This window comes from Trematomus bernacchii, unplaced genomic scaffold, assembly GCF_902827165.1.
Source record: "Trematomus bernacchii unplaced genomic scaffold, fTreBer1.1, whole genome shotgun sequence".
In the NCBI taxonomy this organism is placed as follows: domain Eukaryota; kingdom Metazoa; phylum Chordata; class Actinopteri; order Perciformes; family Nototheniidae; genus Trematomus; species Trematomus bernacchii.
Genome location: NW_022987588.1, coordinates 1,279,743 through 1,300,013, shown reverse-complemented (window position 1 = coordinate 1,300,013; position 20,271 = coordinate 1,279,743). Strand labels below are relative to the sequence as shown.

General features: G+C 37.9%; 1 protein-coding gene across 1 annotated transcript in view; it reads right to left on the bottom strand.

The window, feature by feature from the left end:
• Nucleotides 1–20,271, bottom strand: part of LOC117481220 (glypican-6-like) — a 77,037-nt gene that overhangs the window by 30,429 nt on the left and 26,337 nt on the right. Inside the window, exons 3-4 of the mRNA XM_034128828.1 lie at nucleotides 16,135–16,526; nucleotides 10,440–10,605 (exon numbers count right to left, since the gene is read on the bottom strand). Of these exons, the coding sequence (XP_033984719.1) occupies nucleotides 10,440–10,605; nucleotides 16,135–16,526 (558 nt within the window). The remainder of the gene's footprint in view (nucleotides 1–10,439; nucleotides 10,606–16,134; nucleotides 16,527–20,271) is intronic.

Genomic DNA, 20,271 nt, shown 5'->3' with positions numbered 1-20,271 from the left:
TTATAAGGAGTCCATGAAGTCCAGTCCGCTGTGGCATTGCTGCCACTCTGAGCCAAGTTTTCCCTGCATCACTCTTGCAGCACTGAGATAGGCCACTGGCCAGCCGGAGACATCTTTTTATCATCATGACACAGCCATGCAAATAGACGCATCTTGTCCTATTCTGAGCTGAGGCTTTTAAAAACAACAACAGACACCATGCCGTGAAACCACAGCGTGGCGAGGACATTTAGTTTCATATAAGAGGCTAATGTTTCAGTTTGGGATGTGAAACATGTTTATTTGCTCTGTCCTGCTAAACAGACAGAAAAATCCAAGGAGGTAATATTACTCTGGGCCTCTTTATCGAGATTGATGTCCACTTAAATTCAGGCTATGTCAGCCAGCGGCAACCTCCAGCAGACAAGGACAAATAAGGAAAGTGAACAGGCCCATCTATGGCTCCTGTGAAGAGCTCCACAGAATGAAAAATGGCTCTATTGTAATTTAGATTCTGCAAAGCATAGCTCATCTGTGGTTCAGTCAACCAACTAATGGTGCTATATGAAACGGTATAGAAATGGATACCAAAGAAAAGGCATGTTATTCCTTCACACCCTTTGTCACACTTTGTCCTGATCAAAAAAGTCCTTGAATATACACATCTCCACATGAAAACTAACTTTCTATTTAAAGTATCTACAGAAGTAAAACTGAGCCGGCATAAGCAAATCATTTTGAATACATTTTTCTTACCAGACCTTAAAAGCATTTTCAAAACACTTTATCTTTGAAAAACCTCACAAATAGAAGCTCGTGTTCCCAGGGGAATGATGCTGACAGACATTGGTGATTTTCATAATGCTCCTTTAGCCCCACCAGCAGGTCCAATTATTCCCTTTCTAGCAGATTATCTCTTAGATGTATTGGGCATATATTTATTGAAGACATTCACGTTTCCAAGACAATGCATCCTAGCAATATTGAGTGATGTATAAGCTATATAACATATTGATCTCCTGACTTTTTATCTCAGGCCACCATGGTAAAAAAATTGTTTTCCAATAAAGAATTTGACCTGAATATAACATGCCCCTCCCTGTGTTTGATTTTTGTTTTAAACATTGAATCATTCAAAAATATATTAAGCCCTCTGATAGTGTCAGGTTCTTACATGTATGTTAGGGCTCTTATTATTGAATGTAGCCTGTTGTATGTCAGCAGCGTTGAGGCTATCGCTAAGATGCTACACTGATGGTCCCACACATTAAAATGGAGCGACTTAGTCCACATGATGATTTACCAACACACATAATGATTGAAACCACATGACTTATTCTCACATTTAACAATCAGTCTTACCATTAGGCTTAGACAAATCACTTTGTTGAAATCGTCAACTATTCGGGGTCCCCCCATAACAACACATTGAGTTGTATTCAAGGCTACTAATCTTAAAGCCATTTACTGGAGCAGCGCTGATACTGCACTGCACTGCTAATGAAACTAAGCAGCATAATCCAATAATGAGCCCTTCACAAGCAGATTGTGTTACTAATGGGTTTGGAGATGTAATGGAATTTCAGTCAATGGATGCTGACAGGAGTGTTTTAAATATTTTGCCCACAAATATGTTGAAGGAGTCCTTCCCCCCGGTCAGTATCCCTGTTTTCACTCTGTGGAATCCACGTTACAGGGCACATCACCACCACAAAACTCAGAAGTGATCTGGACAGGATCAACAGCAAAGAAAACGGAGCAGCTCAGAGTAAAGACAATGTTATGCATCACTGAAATACACCAGAGAGAAGCATTTCCCTCTTTTCACAGAATTCCTCTTTCTGCTAATTCGTAATTGTACAGGTGGGAAATGAGTCTGTAATTAGAACCACTCAAGCACATCTTCATGTAACTGTGAATGATTAGGCAAGCAAAGAAAAATAAAACAAAATGGAAATTAACGTGTTGTCACTTCAGATGCTTTTGCACATAAATGTGAGAATGTTCATCTGGTACTGCATTGTAAATAAACACAAATATGTTTTACAATATTTGTTTAATGTCTTTAGACAAATGAAGCGTGCCACAGCCTGGGACAATATCTGCCAGAAATAACTCCTGTGTGTTGAAGCTAAATAAAGTAATGCCATTTCCTCAGGCTTTTAAGTTAACCGTTTTCTCACTGTTCGGAAGCCTTAATGAAGGACTCACAGTTTTATTTAAAATCTGTACATTTCAAATGCCGCAAAAAGGTCAATTCTAACAATATATATAATTGAATGGTGATTAACTATAATTGTATTGTTATGCAAGAGCAATTATCCTGTCAAGCAACCTTTCAATCGGGTGGTGAGCGAAACTGTCTTGATTTTTTAGACATTCAATCTTTTTGAGCTGAAAGACTATAAATGGTTTGCATGGATTTTATGGATTTCTTTATTCAAAGTAAAAAACAGACCTAATTTCTTTAAGTCCTCACTCTCTGGTAAATACAAGAGAATCACATGTAGCCTGTTAGCTCAGCACCAAAACAGGTGGAGACCACTAGCCTGGCACTTTCAATCCCTAATAAAGTTCAGCCACCTTTACCGCATGTTTTAACTTAGTGCTGCAGAAATGTTTGACTAGTTTGATTTGATTTGGACCTTTGAGGGCATCGGAAGTGTGAACAAACAATGACACATCGTTATCTTTTAAGCTGGCAAATATTTTAGCCATCACTTTTAAACATCAGTTAGAGAGCAACAATATCATTTATTTAAATGAGTGTTTCGTATACATGTGAGTTTATTATCCACTCTCTTTCAGCTTGGTTTTTGGTCTCCATCATCTCATAAATTACCGTTTACCAGCTAGTCTTTAACATGTCTGTCTGCTGTGTGGTGCTGAGCAGGAACTACTGTGAACTTTTGAGAGGTTTCAATGGAAATAGCGATAGCTGAAAATACAACAATATGAGAGCAGTGAGAATTACCTTTGTTGAGGAGGTCAAAGCTTCTGTAAACCATATTGTTTTAGGTCTACTGTTAAGCTTCAATCCTCCTGGCGAAACTCATTTTCCTCAGGTATACAGTAAGGAAACAAATTTAAAATTATTATTTCCTACATTGTGCTGAACAAGTATATTAATCTAAAATCAAGCCCCTTTAAAGTTTCATTATTTGTAGTTAAAATGTTTGACCAGATCTTTTGTTTTCATTCTGGCACACATAAGTAGTATCTAGAGGGAGATTTTTGGCAGTGAAGCTTTGCCTTTTCTTAACTCTTTGTCTATGGGTGGTGAAACAAGCCACAAAGATTGCAAACAATCATCATGAATCCATTTAACTCCCAAGGTGTGGGTGAAATGGCTTTTAGACATAACTGTTCCAAGGCACTTTTCAAAAGCATCTATCCTCCACAGGGAAGATCACACAGGAAGGAAACAGGAATAGAAAAGAACTCATTTACTTTTGACATTACATGACATACAAGGCAATGATGGCCAGTCCAATGGGAAGTCTATATTTAATTCCTATGTGAGTTTTTTCATTTGAGGAGCTGAAGACCTGTGGCTGCATGTGTTGCTGCTTGTGAGTGTTCAAGCTCTCTGAATTTGAACCCAGTGTAGCTCTGATTGCACAATCAGGAGTTTTATTACCGCACATCAGATGCAAGCAAGCGTTCTGTCTCGCCTTCCAAGTCTAGGACCAACTAATAAATCCTTATATGCTAGCTAGAGAATGCAGGATTAGCGAAGCACAGAGGTACCAGGTAAAACAGTTTAAAATCACATGGCTGCTTCTCTCTGCACAAACATTTACATTAACTAAGTATGTGGTTGTTCTTGCATTAATATACATTTAAAAGAAAAAACGAATTAATTAATAGAAAAGCCAGTTCACCAGTGTTGTCGGAGCCAAATTGAACCCGGTGGTGGAGGAGGTTCATTAAGCCAGGTTGTGTGATGTGCATTAACCTATTCAGATCTGCTGCAAACGCTTAACTCGCGTCGCTGTGTAGGCGGAAAATAAGTATTAGACGGCCTCATTATGGTAAAGTGTAAAGGTGTGAGATTTATCAGTGATTCAATTCATTCTGGGGAAAGAACACAATTCTAAACCCATCAGTATCCTTGTGAGCCTAAAATATTTTTGCTCAATTTGTCTGGTCTGACTTCTAGCCATAGGCTGTCCATTCACAGTGTGTTAGGCATATTTTCCCACACAATATTTTATTCATGAGAAATGTTTCATAAAGATTTGTTGCTATAATATATGACTTGAATGTTCGTACACATTGAGGTAGTGGCTGGATCCAGTTACCAAATGAAACAAATCCTAATTAAAAATAAACGAGCAAATAGAATCGCTGCAGATCACTTCCTACTGTATGGTGTGACATGTCTCTCTGAAGAGAACAGCAACAGCCCTGTAAACACCACAGTCACAAGAGAAACAAAGCTGTGGCACAGTCACATATGTATGAAAAGAGCGGCGTATACTGCATTGGTCAATATTCATCACCACAGCATGTGATTGGTATTAAAACAACCTAATAGGAAGAATTTATGCAGACAGCTTGATAAATAACATCAGAATGGTTAAAAACAGCCTGCTTCAGAACATCCACCAACTGGATGCACAACCGGAAGAGTTTTTAAACAACAAAAACAAGTAAGCACTGTCAGAGTGATCATCTTAAAACAGATATCCAGTGATTAATGCAGAAAGCTCTATATATCCCAGAGGACCTGGCATGTGGGTCCTGATTATGTTCAGTGTAGTTCTCAGGTGTAAACAAAGTGACAGCTGTTCATCGACGCTTCAGTTCATGTAATTAAAGTCTAATCCCACTAATAATCACAGCAAAATGCACACAAACTGTTTTTTTCAAATGCATGATGGGAAAGTACTATTTATAACAACTTTCTAAGTTAAAATTGGGTATTTCTAATGTACTGTAATATGCACACAATACACTCCTTAAGAGCAGTGTGTTATTAGCATCTGGTTCCATAATAATTGCCCCTGAGCAAGTCTTGTCTTTAGGAGCAGATTGGGGAGAGGTCAGCAAGGATTTGTCCTCCAGTGGGAACACATGGATTAGAGACTGACGACTCAGCAGAGCCCATTTAATCTACTGTATAATTTATTCACATTGGATTTACTCAGTGTAAAATTAAGGAAGAAATGCACATTACAGGCCGGTATTATAGCTCTGTTTAGCTTATGTTACCTAAAACTATAGGCACCATTTTAGCTCCTGCGTGAAGTGTTTCATTGTACATAATGAGATGAACCTGAATAAACTATCTCAGTCCCAGAAACAATACCTTTCAACATTAATCTGAAATGCCAATGTGAGACTGGCGTATTTAAAACTTACAGGAGTCTTTTGAAGTCTACAGACAGCTTGTCTTTTTACTGAAATGTCTTGGTCATGTATGAATTGCTTATTCATCTTTTGCTTTGGGGCAAGCAAAACAAGCACATGCTCAAGGACATTTGGTCTAAATTTGGTAGTTGAATATATCCTCAACAAGATCCATAATGTGTTGTCCACTGGCCTTAACAACAAAAAAAAACAGTTCAAAGAACATGGAACATCTAATCAAAACAAACATGAAATACTTTAGTTAGCTATTCTTCTTTTGCTATGTAAGTGCAGTTCAGAATCTGAAAACTAGCAAATAAATTCAGAGATTATACATAGCAGTGCAGCTGCTATTTAAACTCACAGCTGTTTAAGCTCGTCTGTTCACAGAGGACACAAAGTAACATTATGGATACCTGAAAGTAAGGCCGGTTTGTGTGAGCCAATGTTTCTTGTTCAAGTTCTGTCACAAGTTGGAATTCATTAAACAGAAGGGTGTTATTTCCTGCAAGTGGCTTCGTTCAGAGAGAGGGTGTTGTACGGGAAATCGTTGCTCTCCTGGGCAGAGCCTCGAGGTTTAAAGGATTTATCACTCTTTGGTTGGATTAATTTTCCCCTCCCCAATATCTTGTCTGCTCTGGTCAGTGGAGCAGGTGTATGATGTTTGTCTGAATGAAAGCCCTGGGAATAAAGATGAATATCTTAGTCTGCACCAGCAGCTCTCTGTCAGGTCTCTGAGGTGTTCCTCCATATCTCTCCCTGAGACCTCAAGACAAAGCTTGTTATTATTTTTTACCAACAGATAAAACCCATTTTTAGCTGACCACAATGTGTAAATAACGGCAAGAGGCCTTACAGTCGAACAGTTTGAGTAATAATCATTTACTGCTATGTAAGAGAATGATTCGAATGTTAGAAGCATCATCTATACAGCGTTCCACTTTTCAATATCTCCGTCTGTGCTGAACATGACAGAGCCCTCCTGATTATTTAACACCAAGAGCCAAGTCAATACCTTTTCTGTGGTTAGACCTTAAGCTAATTGAAAATCATTCATCCTTTAATGAGCATAAAATGTCAGAGCCAAAAGTCATACAACTGGCTTTTAATCTTCACAGGGGAACAATAATCCAATTGACAAGAGCCCTGATGAAGATAGAGTGAACGCTGCCCTGCGATTAAAAAGCAGAAATGTAAAATTGTCTCATTTAATTGGTCTGAGCTGCTAGTGGAATACATGTAGAACGTTTTAGTTTATTTAAAATACACTTGGACTCTTTGTAAGCATGCAACAACAGCATATGTTACTGACACATAATATATATTGCATTGTATTGGTAAAGATTGATGAGTGAAGAGACTGATGAGTTTTTTAAATAGATGAATAGAGATAAACAAAACTGTACATTGATTCCAACTTAAGAGCAGGCAGACAGGAAATGCTGTTTGGCCAGTTGAACTTAAGCTGTGACAGGTGTTTCTTAGCAACCAATTTCCGACCGCTTTGAGAGCAACAGGAGCATCTGCAGTAGATTATTTTGGGAACGCAAAATACTTTTTATTTTTATTATGAGAATATGCTTTTAGGTCAATTATTTTCATTATCAATTTATCTGTGTTGTGTCTTTTGAATAATTAATGATCAAAAGCAGCAAATGCTCGCACAAAGCTATTTCAGGTTTTGAGTGGTTTGTTGAGTTAATAGAGAGGTGCAGTGACGCGTCCTAAAACACGGAAGTAAGCTGCGCTCGCGTTGCCTCGACAAAAAAGCAATGGGATTTCTCCATAGGATTTTGGAAAATAGCTGGAAATAAGGTCTGTGGAAAACGAACCTGTTAGATAAATGCAAGTTTTGTTCAGCCGGATAATATCCACATGTCTACCCTACTTTTATAATTTTCGAATCATAAATCTATCGATTAGATTTCTATCGATTAGATTTATGATTGCAGGCGTCACTGCACCATAAATCTTTTCAAACGCTGATAGAAGAATGACTAATAAAGCAGCTTTTTATCCAAGGCCCCGATGTGTGTCAATGGAAATGATGTTGTCAAAACGTGATAACAACACAGCACCAGCTGTAACCTCTCCTAAAATAGAAAGTCAAACTTGACAACATAACATTCCTGGTTCTGTTATCCTGCAGACTTACAAGATAAACATTTTGACCTGAATCATATGGTAACATTTCATTTATAATATCAAACCATTTAAAACATTGTTAAATGCTTTACTGTAGTCACAAACATTCAGCTTATAGTTGAATATCCAACCTAATGAAAGAAATGAAAGGCAAACTAATTGTTATCCTTCAATCAATAGCTAGCTGCGAAATGTAACCTGCCAGATCAGGGAAACTGAAGTGCTAAATTAATCTCTCAGTGCTATACATTTAGTGAATTTATGATTGCAGGCGTCACTGCACCACTCTATTACTGTGTGTTAATAATCCACTACCTTTTAGAAGAAAGTGACCTAACAACCTGTTCCTTCTCCTCCCACACTGAGCTCCTCTGCACTGTTCTTGTTAAACACGTAGAGACATCCTGGACACTTTGGATCTTTTTAACAGATCTGTTGCCAAACATTTTCTCAAAAATGTCCCTTAATTTTCTCTCATCATGCGATGTATAGCTTAAGAAATCATTTTAGAAACCTTGGATGGTGTTTTCCGTTCATTGCGTAACAAACAAAGCTCCTTAACCTAATTCATTCCTAACAAAAAATAGAAATTAAATATATGCTTAGATAGGTATTCAACAAAGTTATTGTTGAGAAAAAAAAGGGTTTTATTTTGATGCAATTGCTCTTTTTAGACATCTCTGTTGTACATGGTCATTGCAGTTTTTTCTTCAGAGTCCACATCAAATATATATTTAAAGCTCCATTAGGATTTTTGATAGTAAAACGGATTCTAATGACTCTGTAATGTGAACATTTTGGTAATGCTGCTAATCCAAGCCTTCACCCTGAAGCTCTTTGCAGCTTTAGTCCTCTTTGATCCGCTCATTGTTTTGGTTCGCTGGTCCATATAGTCCCAATGGCTCAACAAAACTTTGTCCAGCTGCTCCAAGGTCACGAGCCTGCACAAGCCAGTTCTACACTACATGCGCACTGTAAAATGGCCGAGTGCCAAAGATAACGATTCACTGGTGAGGAGTATGGAACATTAAGCAGGCCAAAATACAACAACATCACAAACACAAGGACCAAACATTAGCTAACAGGAGAGTAAACATTAAGGTAAAATCATCCAATGCTTAGAATCTGCTGGATGTGTACATGTAAGTAGGGATGTGTTGGGTAACACACAGTGGATCGATTGGGAGGTATCTGTTGCTGTGAGTCTTAAGTCTCAGCCTTAGGTCCCAGGGAAACAAATGTACAGTCAATTTGCTTTCTGTTATTGTTTGTGACATGTTTTCCAGTGACTCAGTAGTGTGCGGGGTAATACTTTCAAGAGGGATGTGATCAAATCTCTCAGGAATTTGATAAGTGAGCTTGATATGCGAGCATTCGCTTTGGGAGAATCCTCAACTAGCAATTATGGATCAGGAGTTGGAGGATGAGAAGAAATTAATAAATAAGAACCATTCTTCTGAAAATGTGAAAACGCCTCTCTGCCCCATGATATTGCTCTGCTAATAAACCAACAAGCTTCACTTGGTTTTATGTGATGGGAGGGATTAGCTCGTTGCCCAATATCATGTTTGATTGGATACATTTTTGTAAACATCCACGATGATTAAAAAACACATTACAACATTGATGTTTTGTGAATAGAGAAATATCGAATTGCTCAAACATGCTTTGGTGGTATGTTAATTTATTCAAAAAGTTGCAGTGGTGGGATTTAAATGTTTTACGTTCTCATTTTCACCACTTTAGATCAACCCCATAGGATGTTTCTATCTAAAGGACAACATGTTTCATCTATGTTAGACATTCAACTTCTCCTCACAAAACTTGACACTCAGCGCTGTGAACTTCTGCCCTATAACAAGTCCTCATTTAGCCCAGCAGGAGAGCAGAATCCCATGAATAAAATCTTTTCAAACGCTGATAGAAGAATGACTAATAAAGCAGCTTTTTATCCAAGGCCCCGATGTGTGTCAATGGAAATGATGTTGTCAAAACGTGATAACAACACAGCACCAGCTGTAACCTCTCCTAAAATAGAAAGTCAACCTTGACAACATAACATTCCTGGTTCTGTTATCCTGCAGACTTACAAGATAAACATTTTGACCTGAATCATATTTTAACATTTCATTTATAATATCAAAACATTGTTAAAAGCTTTACTGTAGTCACAAACATTCAGCTTATAGTTGAATATCCAACCTAATGAAATAAATGAAAGGCAAACTAATTGTTATCCTTCAATCAATAGCTAGCTGCGAAATGTAACCTGCCAGATCAGGGAAACTGAAGTGCTAAATTAATCTTTCAGTGCTATACATTTAGTGGTATTTAAATACACTTCATGTAATACATTCCCTTCTTTATGACAATTAAACACCAGCCTTAAAGTGCCTTAACACCAATGTTTAAAACAGAAATGCTTAGTCTTTGATAAGCGTGAAAGACAAAAGGTATAAAAACACATCAAGCACTTTCTCCGATATTTAATAAATCCCTAATGTAAAAGGTATTTCAGCTATCGTCGGTCTCACCCATTAACACCCCGCTTTTCAGCCTTTAAACTTCTTTGAGTTTATTGTTATAGAGTAGTTTGTTGGTCAAAAACATGCAGCTTAAAATATTATTTGGCATTCAGCACAGTTTAAACAGTTTATAAGTAATTAATGTTGCTCGCTGACTTCAGTAAGCTTTTCAAATGCAGCTCTGTGTAAAACAATAAATAGTTGAAGCTGTTACACAAGAGAAAATGTGAACATTGAAACAACGCTTTCATTATTGAGAGTGCCAATATGATGTTTTTTCCCCAAATCCACCACATCCATTAGAGCCATTTAACTATAGTGCAGAGCCAACACCAAAGCATAAACACAAACAAACATTTAATGGGTCTAATGGGAAATAACCCAACAGCAGCAGTGAGGTGAGAAACGGTTGGAGCGACGCTTGGAGAGACTTACCGATGTACAGATTCCACTCTGGATCCAGATCAGCCTGATTGGCCAGGCAGCCCTTCATGACATTCAGGCAGTAGTTCTTACAGGGTTTAACTGCCGGCATGCCCTGACAAAAGGGGCAGTACAGCATCTTGGTCAGAGCCCGAATACATGCTGGAGTGCTGCTTACCTGCAGGAACAGAGTGAGACAGCTGTCATTAGCACCAAAAACACACACAAAAATTACACTTTGTCATTTAGTAATTAACATTAATTCCATCATGCTTCCATGTTCTTTTCAGGCAATTTTGCTGAACACATCACACTTGAGGGTTATTGGCATTTTCAAAGTGAGCAGTAAATGTTTAATACCAGTGATTAGATTTCTATTGTCTGTTTATTTAGAAAAAAAGCTTCAGTCAAAGATACAATAAGAGTGAGCATGTTCAGAAATGCCATAAGAGCCGAGACAAGGCTTTTAAACGTCTTTGTGAGCACTTTCAATCACAGTGTGTGTGTATGTTATCATTGTCAGATAATTTAACCCCGCATTTAAATGTCAAATATTACATAATGACAAATATTTATTTATTTGCCCAACTAGCTTTTTAATTTCATTCATCTTTATCAGTTTATTTCCATAAAGGAAATTGATGGTATTGTTTGACAGGCGCAGCTTGAAGAGGGCAGAAAGGTTTCATCAGTCATCACACTCATCAGGAAATACAAAGCTCAAACAAATAAATAACAGATATTTAGAAAAGATTAGTCATGATAAGCTGACATTATTTCTTCAGTGTGTTTTCACAGAAAACCTCTCCACCATCAATGAAGAAAGAAGCCTTTACCAGCAATATGCCTTCACCAGCCCAAACAACATTAAATTGACCATTGTGTTGTAGAGCTGGATTAATGAATAAATAATGAAGTGTTTGGTAATGGAGAGGACCGTAGTGGAAGACTGTGTAGCCGAAAACATCCATCACAGATATCCAAGACCTCTAAAACAGGACTGTTACAGAAATTGATTTAGAAATGCTGAAACTTAATAATGTATTTCTTGACATTATGATCAATACTAAAGCAGATGTCTTGCTTATGATGAGTTTAGAAGCTCCACTTTAAGATGCGCTCAGTTCTAAAGCCATAAATATGATTGTGGAGGCACATTCAAAAGATTTCAATTAAAACCACAGGATTATTTTAGTGGGTGGAATTTAAATGTATGAATTAGCTACTATTGAATTCATAATGAATTTGTAGAAAGTGGAAAACAACATAATCAGTCAGTTTGACAATCGGTTGTGGCACTAATTGAGTGTTTATTTTTTACTGTTGCTATGTTTAACTTAAATTAAGTTTCCTTTTTATATTACACCACCAGAGTACAAATTGGAGTTTATGTGCAGCTTAATGTGGCACATTGAACGTATGGTGCTTATTCAAACCAAGCATTTGTATGTATTTTTGTAAATCAAAAATGTACTCAATTGGTATGACTCTGGTGAACAGCGGGGGTCGCTGATTTAGATTCAGTCCTCATGTCTAGACTCTGTGCGAACAAACTGCAACATCTTCTCAGTGATTGTCTGTTTTGCTACGTGTAAGCCAGCATGGTGACATTTCAGATAGCAAATACCAGAAATACAAACTGGACTGTGTGACCTTGTGAGGCTGATTTAATTAGATAATGTCTTAAGAGCAGGCGGCACTCAACATTCTTATCCTGCAAACGCAAATGCTTGCACTCTGGAGCTCTGTCAAAAGGTTTGAAATTAAAGCTCCTGGGTTGCAGCTAATGGATTTTTGATTGTGTTCCATGAAGCACCAACAGGCATCTTATAAAGCATCTTTCAGACTGAAAACCCACCTTCCCAGACTAACACAGACATGCCATGCACTCACTCATTAATGTCTAATTTTCTTTGAAAAACAAAACTTTTGTTTTTTAAAACATCACTCAAAGCAGGTTTGCAGTACTGAAGACACTCTAACTCAGCGTAACTTGCTTTAAACAAAGGCTACTGCTAAATAAATCTAATGTAAAGACCCTGAAAAAGAGAAATGTTTAAGGCCTTGTCTTCAGCCACACGTTTAGTTAACTTATGAAAAGCATTATCGCAGCATGATAGGAAAGGTAATTTCCATGCCTTGAAACCTATTCAATGGTAAATTGAATAGGTTTCTCCTCTGTGGGACTAATAAAGGTATTCTGATTCTGATTAACCTGATCACACAGCGATGCAAGGCTGACGTTAGTAACTTTAAAGCAGATCCACCTACAGAGTTGTTGTGTTGTTGTTGCCAAGCAACTATAGAATCAGACGTTGGCCGGCTCTCTAATGATTATTAGTGAAAAGCCACCATTGATAATGTTTTAAATAGACTGGTGTAAAAGTAGCCCAGACTATTTAGGTTCAAGGTTCAAGGTTCAAGGTTCTTTATTAGTCATACAACCATATACAGAGTAGTTATGTCGATGAAATTCTTAAGTCACAGGCTTCTCCAACAGTGCAACACAATATTACAGAAAGACAGAAAAATATAGTGCAAGTAAATATTAAAAGTAACTGCAAAAAGAAAGGAATAGTTTAAAACAATGTGAAATAGTGAAATAAGAGTCTATATGCAAGCTATTTGAATTATATATTAGGTAGCTTGCATCCACTCTGGATCCAGATCCAATTAATGTCATTGTATTAAAGTATACCTACTGTCGTCATGCTTGTCTTCCATGCTGCAGAGTTAGACTGTAAATTATTTAACAAACAATTAAATATACAGTTGTGGAGGCTAAACAAAACGTGACACATAACTGCTTGGAGATAACGTGTACCCTGCAATAAAATCATAGAAAAAGCAACAGGTATCTATCTTTCAAATCAAGCTCTTATGTATATGTAGATTACATCTACTGCTATATTCCTTATTATATCAAACTAAGGTGGGTAATGCTGCATATTTGTTGAATACTCCCCATTTCCAGAGAGCAATTAATAAATACTATTCTCTGACAAAAAAAAACTACCATCGAGTATCTGTGGCGGTTGCAGAACGGGACAAAACGATAAAAATAAGTAATCATCCAAGCTTTAGGAACAAGTAATGATACAATCTCAAAAATCTAATCTAAATCTACTGTGACAAGGGTCCACTCCCTTGAATGTGATAAAAGTCTGGCGGGAGCATTTTGTCCCAGCTGTAGTCGTTGGATATTTGGCATGAGTTGAGAAAAAAAAAATATTATAAGATCTTAAGATAAAATAGGAATTAGGGAAACGACATGATGTTGGGGATCTGTGTTGGTGTTTGATGTTCCTGGAGCACTACCTCATATAAAAGTTGGTTTGAGGATTTTATGTTTGCTCCAAAGAGTGGAAGGAGACTCAAACACACCGCCGTGTCTAACAGCAAACGCTCACACATCACCTCGTAGACAGCTGGTGTGACTTGTCACATACCAACTTCTAAAAATGCTCCTGCCAACACCTATCACACCTCAGACAGGTGTAGGGCAGCCTCAACAAATTGACACGGTGCTGTTCTCAGCTAATATACAGTAGAGGTCATTAGGAGATATAAAAGTAGTAATTATTATTATTCGAATTTACATTTGTATTGGTAGTAGTAGAAGTATAAATAGAAATTGTTCTTTTAAAAATTGTAAATCCTGCAAAATAATTCTGCACACTATCTTTTTTAGTCAGCACAGCTCTCCACTTTAAATACAGTATTTAGTATTTGTCATATTTTATTATATTTGACTGTACCCAGTTTCTCACATAATTATGTTGTGTCCATATTTAAAAAAAATTATAATAGTCTTAAAATAGTTTTTTTTACAATAGCTGTTATAACAGTACTATTTTTATTTTATTTCATTTTACCACACATTCTTCATTCTGTGTCTCTGTATGCACGACATACAGTATACCAAAGCCAATTCCTCGTATGTGTAACCTACTAAAGCCGATTCTGATTCTGGAATAGAAGTGATTGTATTAATCGACAAACATATTTTGGAAAAGAGAAATGCAATCAAGTGACTGATAGAATAAAGGACCCCTCCCGTGGTAATGTACACTGGAAACATACTGAGAAATATAATATTTCAATATCACAGAGTTGATGCAGCCCATTAACGGTCACTGTGACTCTAATGACAAAGACTGCACGATGTTTTAACATAATTAAAATGTGTGCTTATTGAATTGCCAGTCTACTACAGTGAGTGCATTCAGTAAAAAAAAGTTGTTAGCTCAAATGTTCTGAGTATCAATAGCCAGACAGTTGATTATAAAACTTGAAGCAGATGTACTGTTGCTGTATGGGTAATTATATGGCATCACTATGAGCTTTGTTTGTGAGAGGCAGACTCCAAACATGACTTTCTGCTTCCTCAAAGCTCCGCCGGGTTCTGTGTTTCTTAAGCTGTGAAAAGCAATAAAGTCCTACATATATCTTCTTTAATTCAATACATATCAGGGCAGCAATAAGCGTGGATGTCACATCTTAAGAGGCGCTGTGCCTCAGAAATCTCTATCAGCGTGTCTTATTCCATTATGCTTACACCCAATCCCTCAGGATGAGTTTATACCCTGGGGATCAAAGGGCTGCGGTCCCAGACACATGACCTGGATCTCAGGTCCCACTGAAATGTCAAGAGGTGAGGCTGGGAGATGCTGGCTTGTGAGAAACGCAGAGTGTAACTCAGTAAACGCATACTAACAACACATCCTCCGTGGCAGCTTCGAAATGAGCACCGCTACTACTGGTGAGGGGGGGAACTGATACACATAGTGAAGGGATTAGTTTAAAGTTCAACGAGTGCACCACGGTGGAGCAAGAAAACACATTCTGGATTTCTTCGTCTTCTCCTTAGTGTCTTCCCTTCTGTTTATGATGATTGAGTGTTATTATACTTTCATTGCCTTCTGAGTATATACTGTACAGCAGATCTATAAATATTTGATAATCCACTGATACTGATATCAATAGAGGAGTGAAAAGACACCAGGGTGGTTGGGGATTTGCCTTATCAGAGTGCTCCTCTCAGCCCATAAGATGGTGTGTAGAGCCCTGTTGTTGTTAAGTGTGACTAAAGCCCAGCCTTAGCCTCTTGCTTTTCCTTTAATCTTACTTTGTACATGATCAAAACTACACATAGTCCCAGAGCAGTATGATACACTGCAAAAGCTGCAATAAGATTACATCGCATCAAACAGAATACCAAGGCTAGAGCATGATTAATGGCTTTTGTACACTGGGTGAACAAATGTTACGAAATAGAGCAATACACATCTATGGCACAACATTTATTTTCTCTACTTTTTCATTGCGTGGGCATTTCTCCTGAGCAATCCACGGACCTTTCGGCAATTGTTTTCTAGACAGCACCTGAACAAGCTGCCTTAAGTCCTAAGCTTGCTGAGGACATGCACAAAAAGAGTACACATTTGTCAGAAAGGTATCTGGGAGGAAGTTGTTTTCAGTTGAAAACCAGAGGGAAATATGTGCTTGCTGCCAAGGTAGAATTGCCAAAAGATACCTTGTGCAAATCTTGATTTCCACTCAGGCCAAATTCTGAATATATTCAAACAGAATCAGAAAGTGCAATCAAATAAAACATGGTTTTGTTTAAGAATAGTAAATTACAGAAGCAGGCAGTTGATTGGGTGTTAAATTAGTTACATTCTACTAAAGTGGTGAGCGCTGTTACCTTAGACACTCTCTGGGCCACCTCCCGGCCAACAGAGAGCCCTTGGACAAATGTGCGTGCAGCGATGAATGCCCGGGTAACCTGAGCCTTGAGTTTCCTGGGCACGTCTCCAAAGGGCTTGAGCTGGTCGGTGTACTTACTGATACACTCCAGATAGTCCTCAGTGATGACGTACTGGGAGTTGAGCAGCGTGAACATACGCTCCAGTAGCCGCGACCAAAAGTCATTAAGCATTTCCTCCAGGTTAACATTTCCTCCTGTGTAATAGCGCTTCAGCTCTGCAAACAGGTTCTCAAAGACCTCTGAGTTCTGCATGTAAGGCTTGCCATAAGTCCTCACAAACATCTCATTCAGGGACCTCTCCGTGTTTTCCAGTAGCTCCAGGAAGAATTCTGGGTTAAAAGGAAAAGAAAAAAGTGTTACTGCCATATTTTTCTTTCATGTGTAACGTGTTGGTGTAGATATTATACTGTACATGGCATACATAGACATGGCTGGCACTGGGAACCTCCCCTGATGGAAATACAAATGCAGCAAAATGACATAAACTGTGTCTGATTACAAGATAGAAGGCTGCTTAAAGTAGAAGCCTGCTTGATTGCAGCGCTGTCACCAAAAAAAGCAAATCAATTACAGCTTCTGATGTTGGTTTAATTTGTCAGCTTGTTGGGTTTCCTTTAAACAGGCAGTGTGAGCCTTCCTCATATATATTTCTGTAAAGCAATAAGTTCTGTGTTTGCAGTTCATGAGGTCTGTATTGTCCCTATTTCACCTGTAAACCCAAAAGACATGTGTGCACCTCAATAGAAAGGATATAATATGTTGTTCAAAGACTTCCTTTCCTCAGAATCTGCACTGGAACATTGCTCTATATGCTGCAGGCAAAAGGCTCTCAGATGAAGTCAAAACAAGTATATCTTAAAACTATTCCACAATTGAGTTTATGTGTAAGGTTTGCTGCTGTTCTGCATTCTGGTTTTCAAGCAACACCTGGTGTTTACCTCATGGCCTCTTTAACTCACCACAAATTGGGAAGAAATTATACTATTTTTGACCATCTGCCATCCATAATGATAGTCCTTGGGTTCAAGGACCAAGATTAAAATATAAATAGGATTTTAAGACCCTGCACATTTAACTGCAAAGAGAAATATTAGACTGGACAGAAGAGATTCAAATACTGTAGTATTGGAGTATTGGCCACTTGGAGAGTGCAGAAAGCTTTGACATGTTATTACTTCATAAGGTTGATAAGCCGAACATCAAACTGTCGCTGATTAACACATTTTAGAAGACATTAGTATTTCTTTGAAGCCTGGTTATGGACAAAAAGTCCCACACAGATTCTTATATTCACTTCTCCTTTGTTTGGTTTTAGTCTCTGCTAACTCCTGATGGGAACATGAAGTGAAAGGCCATGTTGACCCGACAGTCACCAACTCTTTTTTGCCTGCTACTTGGTGCTAGGCTTGTCCTGTATGGTGTGTTTATCAGAGAGAACAGCTGCCTGCTCGGGATCTGGACCAGGGTTGATGAGAGCTGAGAGACTAAATCGCTGAGAGACTAAATCGTTTCTGGCCGCAAAACAAAAAAGGATACTTTCTAAAATACTTTGGAGGGTTGTGTTGATAATTCACTGAGTTAAATGCTTAGTGAAAAAGAGTGTGACGGTGTAACAAAGCCTGCAATAAAACAAAATGAATAGGTGGGAATAATTAAAAATAATGAGTGCGTGGGTTGTCTCAGTAAACGCTATTGATACCATGAACCTTGAAAACACGAGTGTTTTGACTCTGCATTTTACAGTAACTGCCAGCTTTGTAAATCGCAATCATCATGGCCTAAATCTGTACAGCAATTCACAGCAGCTAGTTTAAATGACCAACTATCCACTTAGTCATTCTGCCTCTCTGAGCAATTCGAATTAGTCACTTATCAGAATGGCACTGACACAGCTGTAATGGATTTGAAGTGGTTATTAGTGCTCTGCAATGCAGGTAAAATTACAAATTGCAGCAGCAGAGAAATGACGCTACCCTAAATCACATCTGGTTAGCTATCAAGAGCTGTCCATTTTGTGAAACCAGCAGAAAGTAAAATGTGAAAAATGTGCCTCATCTGCAAGGTAGCAGAGCACAGGATGTTGTTTCATAATGTTATTACGTGATTGAGACACATGTATTTTTAGCTGCAACAAGCAGGGTAAAGGTCACATTTTCAACAGGAGAAATGCTAGATTCCACTCGTGCACACATTATTTCAGCCTCAAACTGCTTCTGATTATCACATTCAACATGCTTGTTAAAGAATTGCTCTGTCTATTCTTATCACAATTAATTTCTGTTCATTAGTACGTTTCATGAAAGGTACCTGTGTGTATTAACTGTAAGACATCCTCCGGGGATCTGATTAAATGTGTTACTCTCACACATATTTCCTGCTATCCTAAGAGGATATGTATTTTTTTCTTTTAGTAGCACATACAATATGCAGGACTTGTGATGTTGGTCAAAGTCATTATTGAGACTGAATGAAAGACTGCAGTGATTAGTTCTTTACATAAATAAAAAACAAAGCATCAAGCATGATTTGTGTCTCAGAGACCCGCTGTTAGTAATGAAAATAGTCAATGACAGCTTCAAAACTAATTTCACCCAAAGCAAATGTGCATATTAGAAATAATCATCTTTATACAGTCAGGTTTTGTGCCCAATAAAATATGTCTGCGGAAATATTGTGTGAATATAACAGATGCAATTAAGGTAGATTTATTGTTAATATGGCAAGTGTAGTTGATATAATTCTCAGCTCTGTTTTGGAGTGATTACATTGAATAACTTCCTTATGGATGAGCTTAGTATAATTCAGTGAATAATGTATTGAGTTGAAACAGACAACTTAATCTAATTAGGGAAAATTCACGAGCGGGTTATATTATACAATAGCGAATTTATTGAAATGTCAGAGACTAAAATTATCAGGAAAGCTTACATAAATCCTCAACACATCTTAGTAATTAAGAAGTCTGTCCAAAAAAATGGCTTCAGTGCTGCAAAGAAAGGATAATGATGCTGAAACGCTGGACAGGGGGACATTTTAATTCTCCCACCTAGCAGAGAGTTCATTACATTTTGCTGATAAAGCTCAGTTTGGCTCCAATTCCTCACTGAGCGCGCAGAGCAGAGGTTACACAGAGGCTTTCTGTCTGCTTGCTCTTACACAAACCTCCTGATGGATGCTCTCCTAGATGTCAGAGATGTCAGTAGAAATCTCAATTTGAGAAATATATAAACAATGCACTCCTATTATAATCTAGAGAAAAAGGGAAATTTGGTTTTCCATTATAAGCAGACCACAGACTACAGAAATGATAAAGCAACTAACAGAGGTATAGGTGTGAATAGGACGGCATCCACTGCCCTCGTGGGAAGTGAGCAGCAGAATTAATTACTGCAAAGACTCCTGAACTGTGACCAGCCATAACTAAGGAGGATAAAAAGGGTTGGTTTTCCACCACAATTCCCTTTTTTCAGTTGAGTAATTACACTCTGTCATGAAAAAACCAGTGGTGAGGAAACTGTGGCAAGGCAACCTGGTCCACATTTGACATCTGTGCAAGCAGAACACCGTTTAAAGACATATTTGTGTACAAACATAGTAATCATAAGCATATATCAGGCTGCAATCAACACCTAAAACTGGTATTTAATCATAGTCTGTGGGTTAAAAGTCAATAGTTTGAACTTCAGAAAATGTTCGTTTTGCACAGTTTTGCATCTTACAGTACAGTAAGCATTTGAGTATAAATAGCAAGAGGATTTTTGAGATGGAAATATCACAATGTGTGTCTCAAGACAAAATCCATACAGTATTTAGGCACAGCTTAAGGTTCAAACAGGGACAGTGGAGCGCAATTTAAGAGTCAATACAATGAGGCTGTGTAATTACTGCAAAACTCAGGAGCAAGCAGACAATTTGTTCACCTTCGTTCATGAAAGCTGCAGCCTCAATAAATCCAGTGGAAATCAGTCCCAATAGGGATTTTTGTGAACACTCTGGCAGAAAGGAATACAGTTCACAGAAATGCAATTGAAGGATGCACTTTCAACTCATTTAGTGTTGAATGGAAATGTTCAA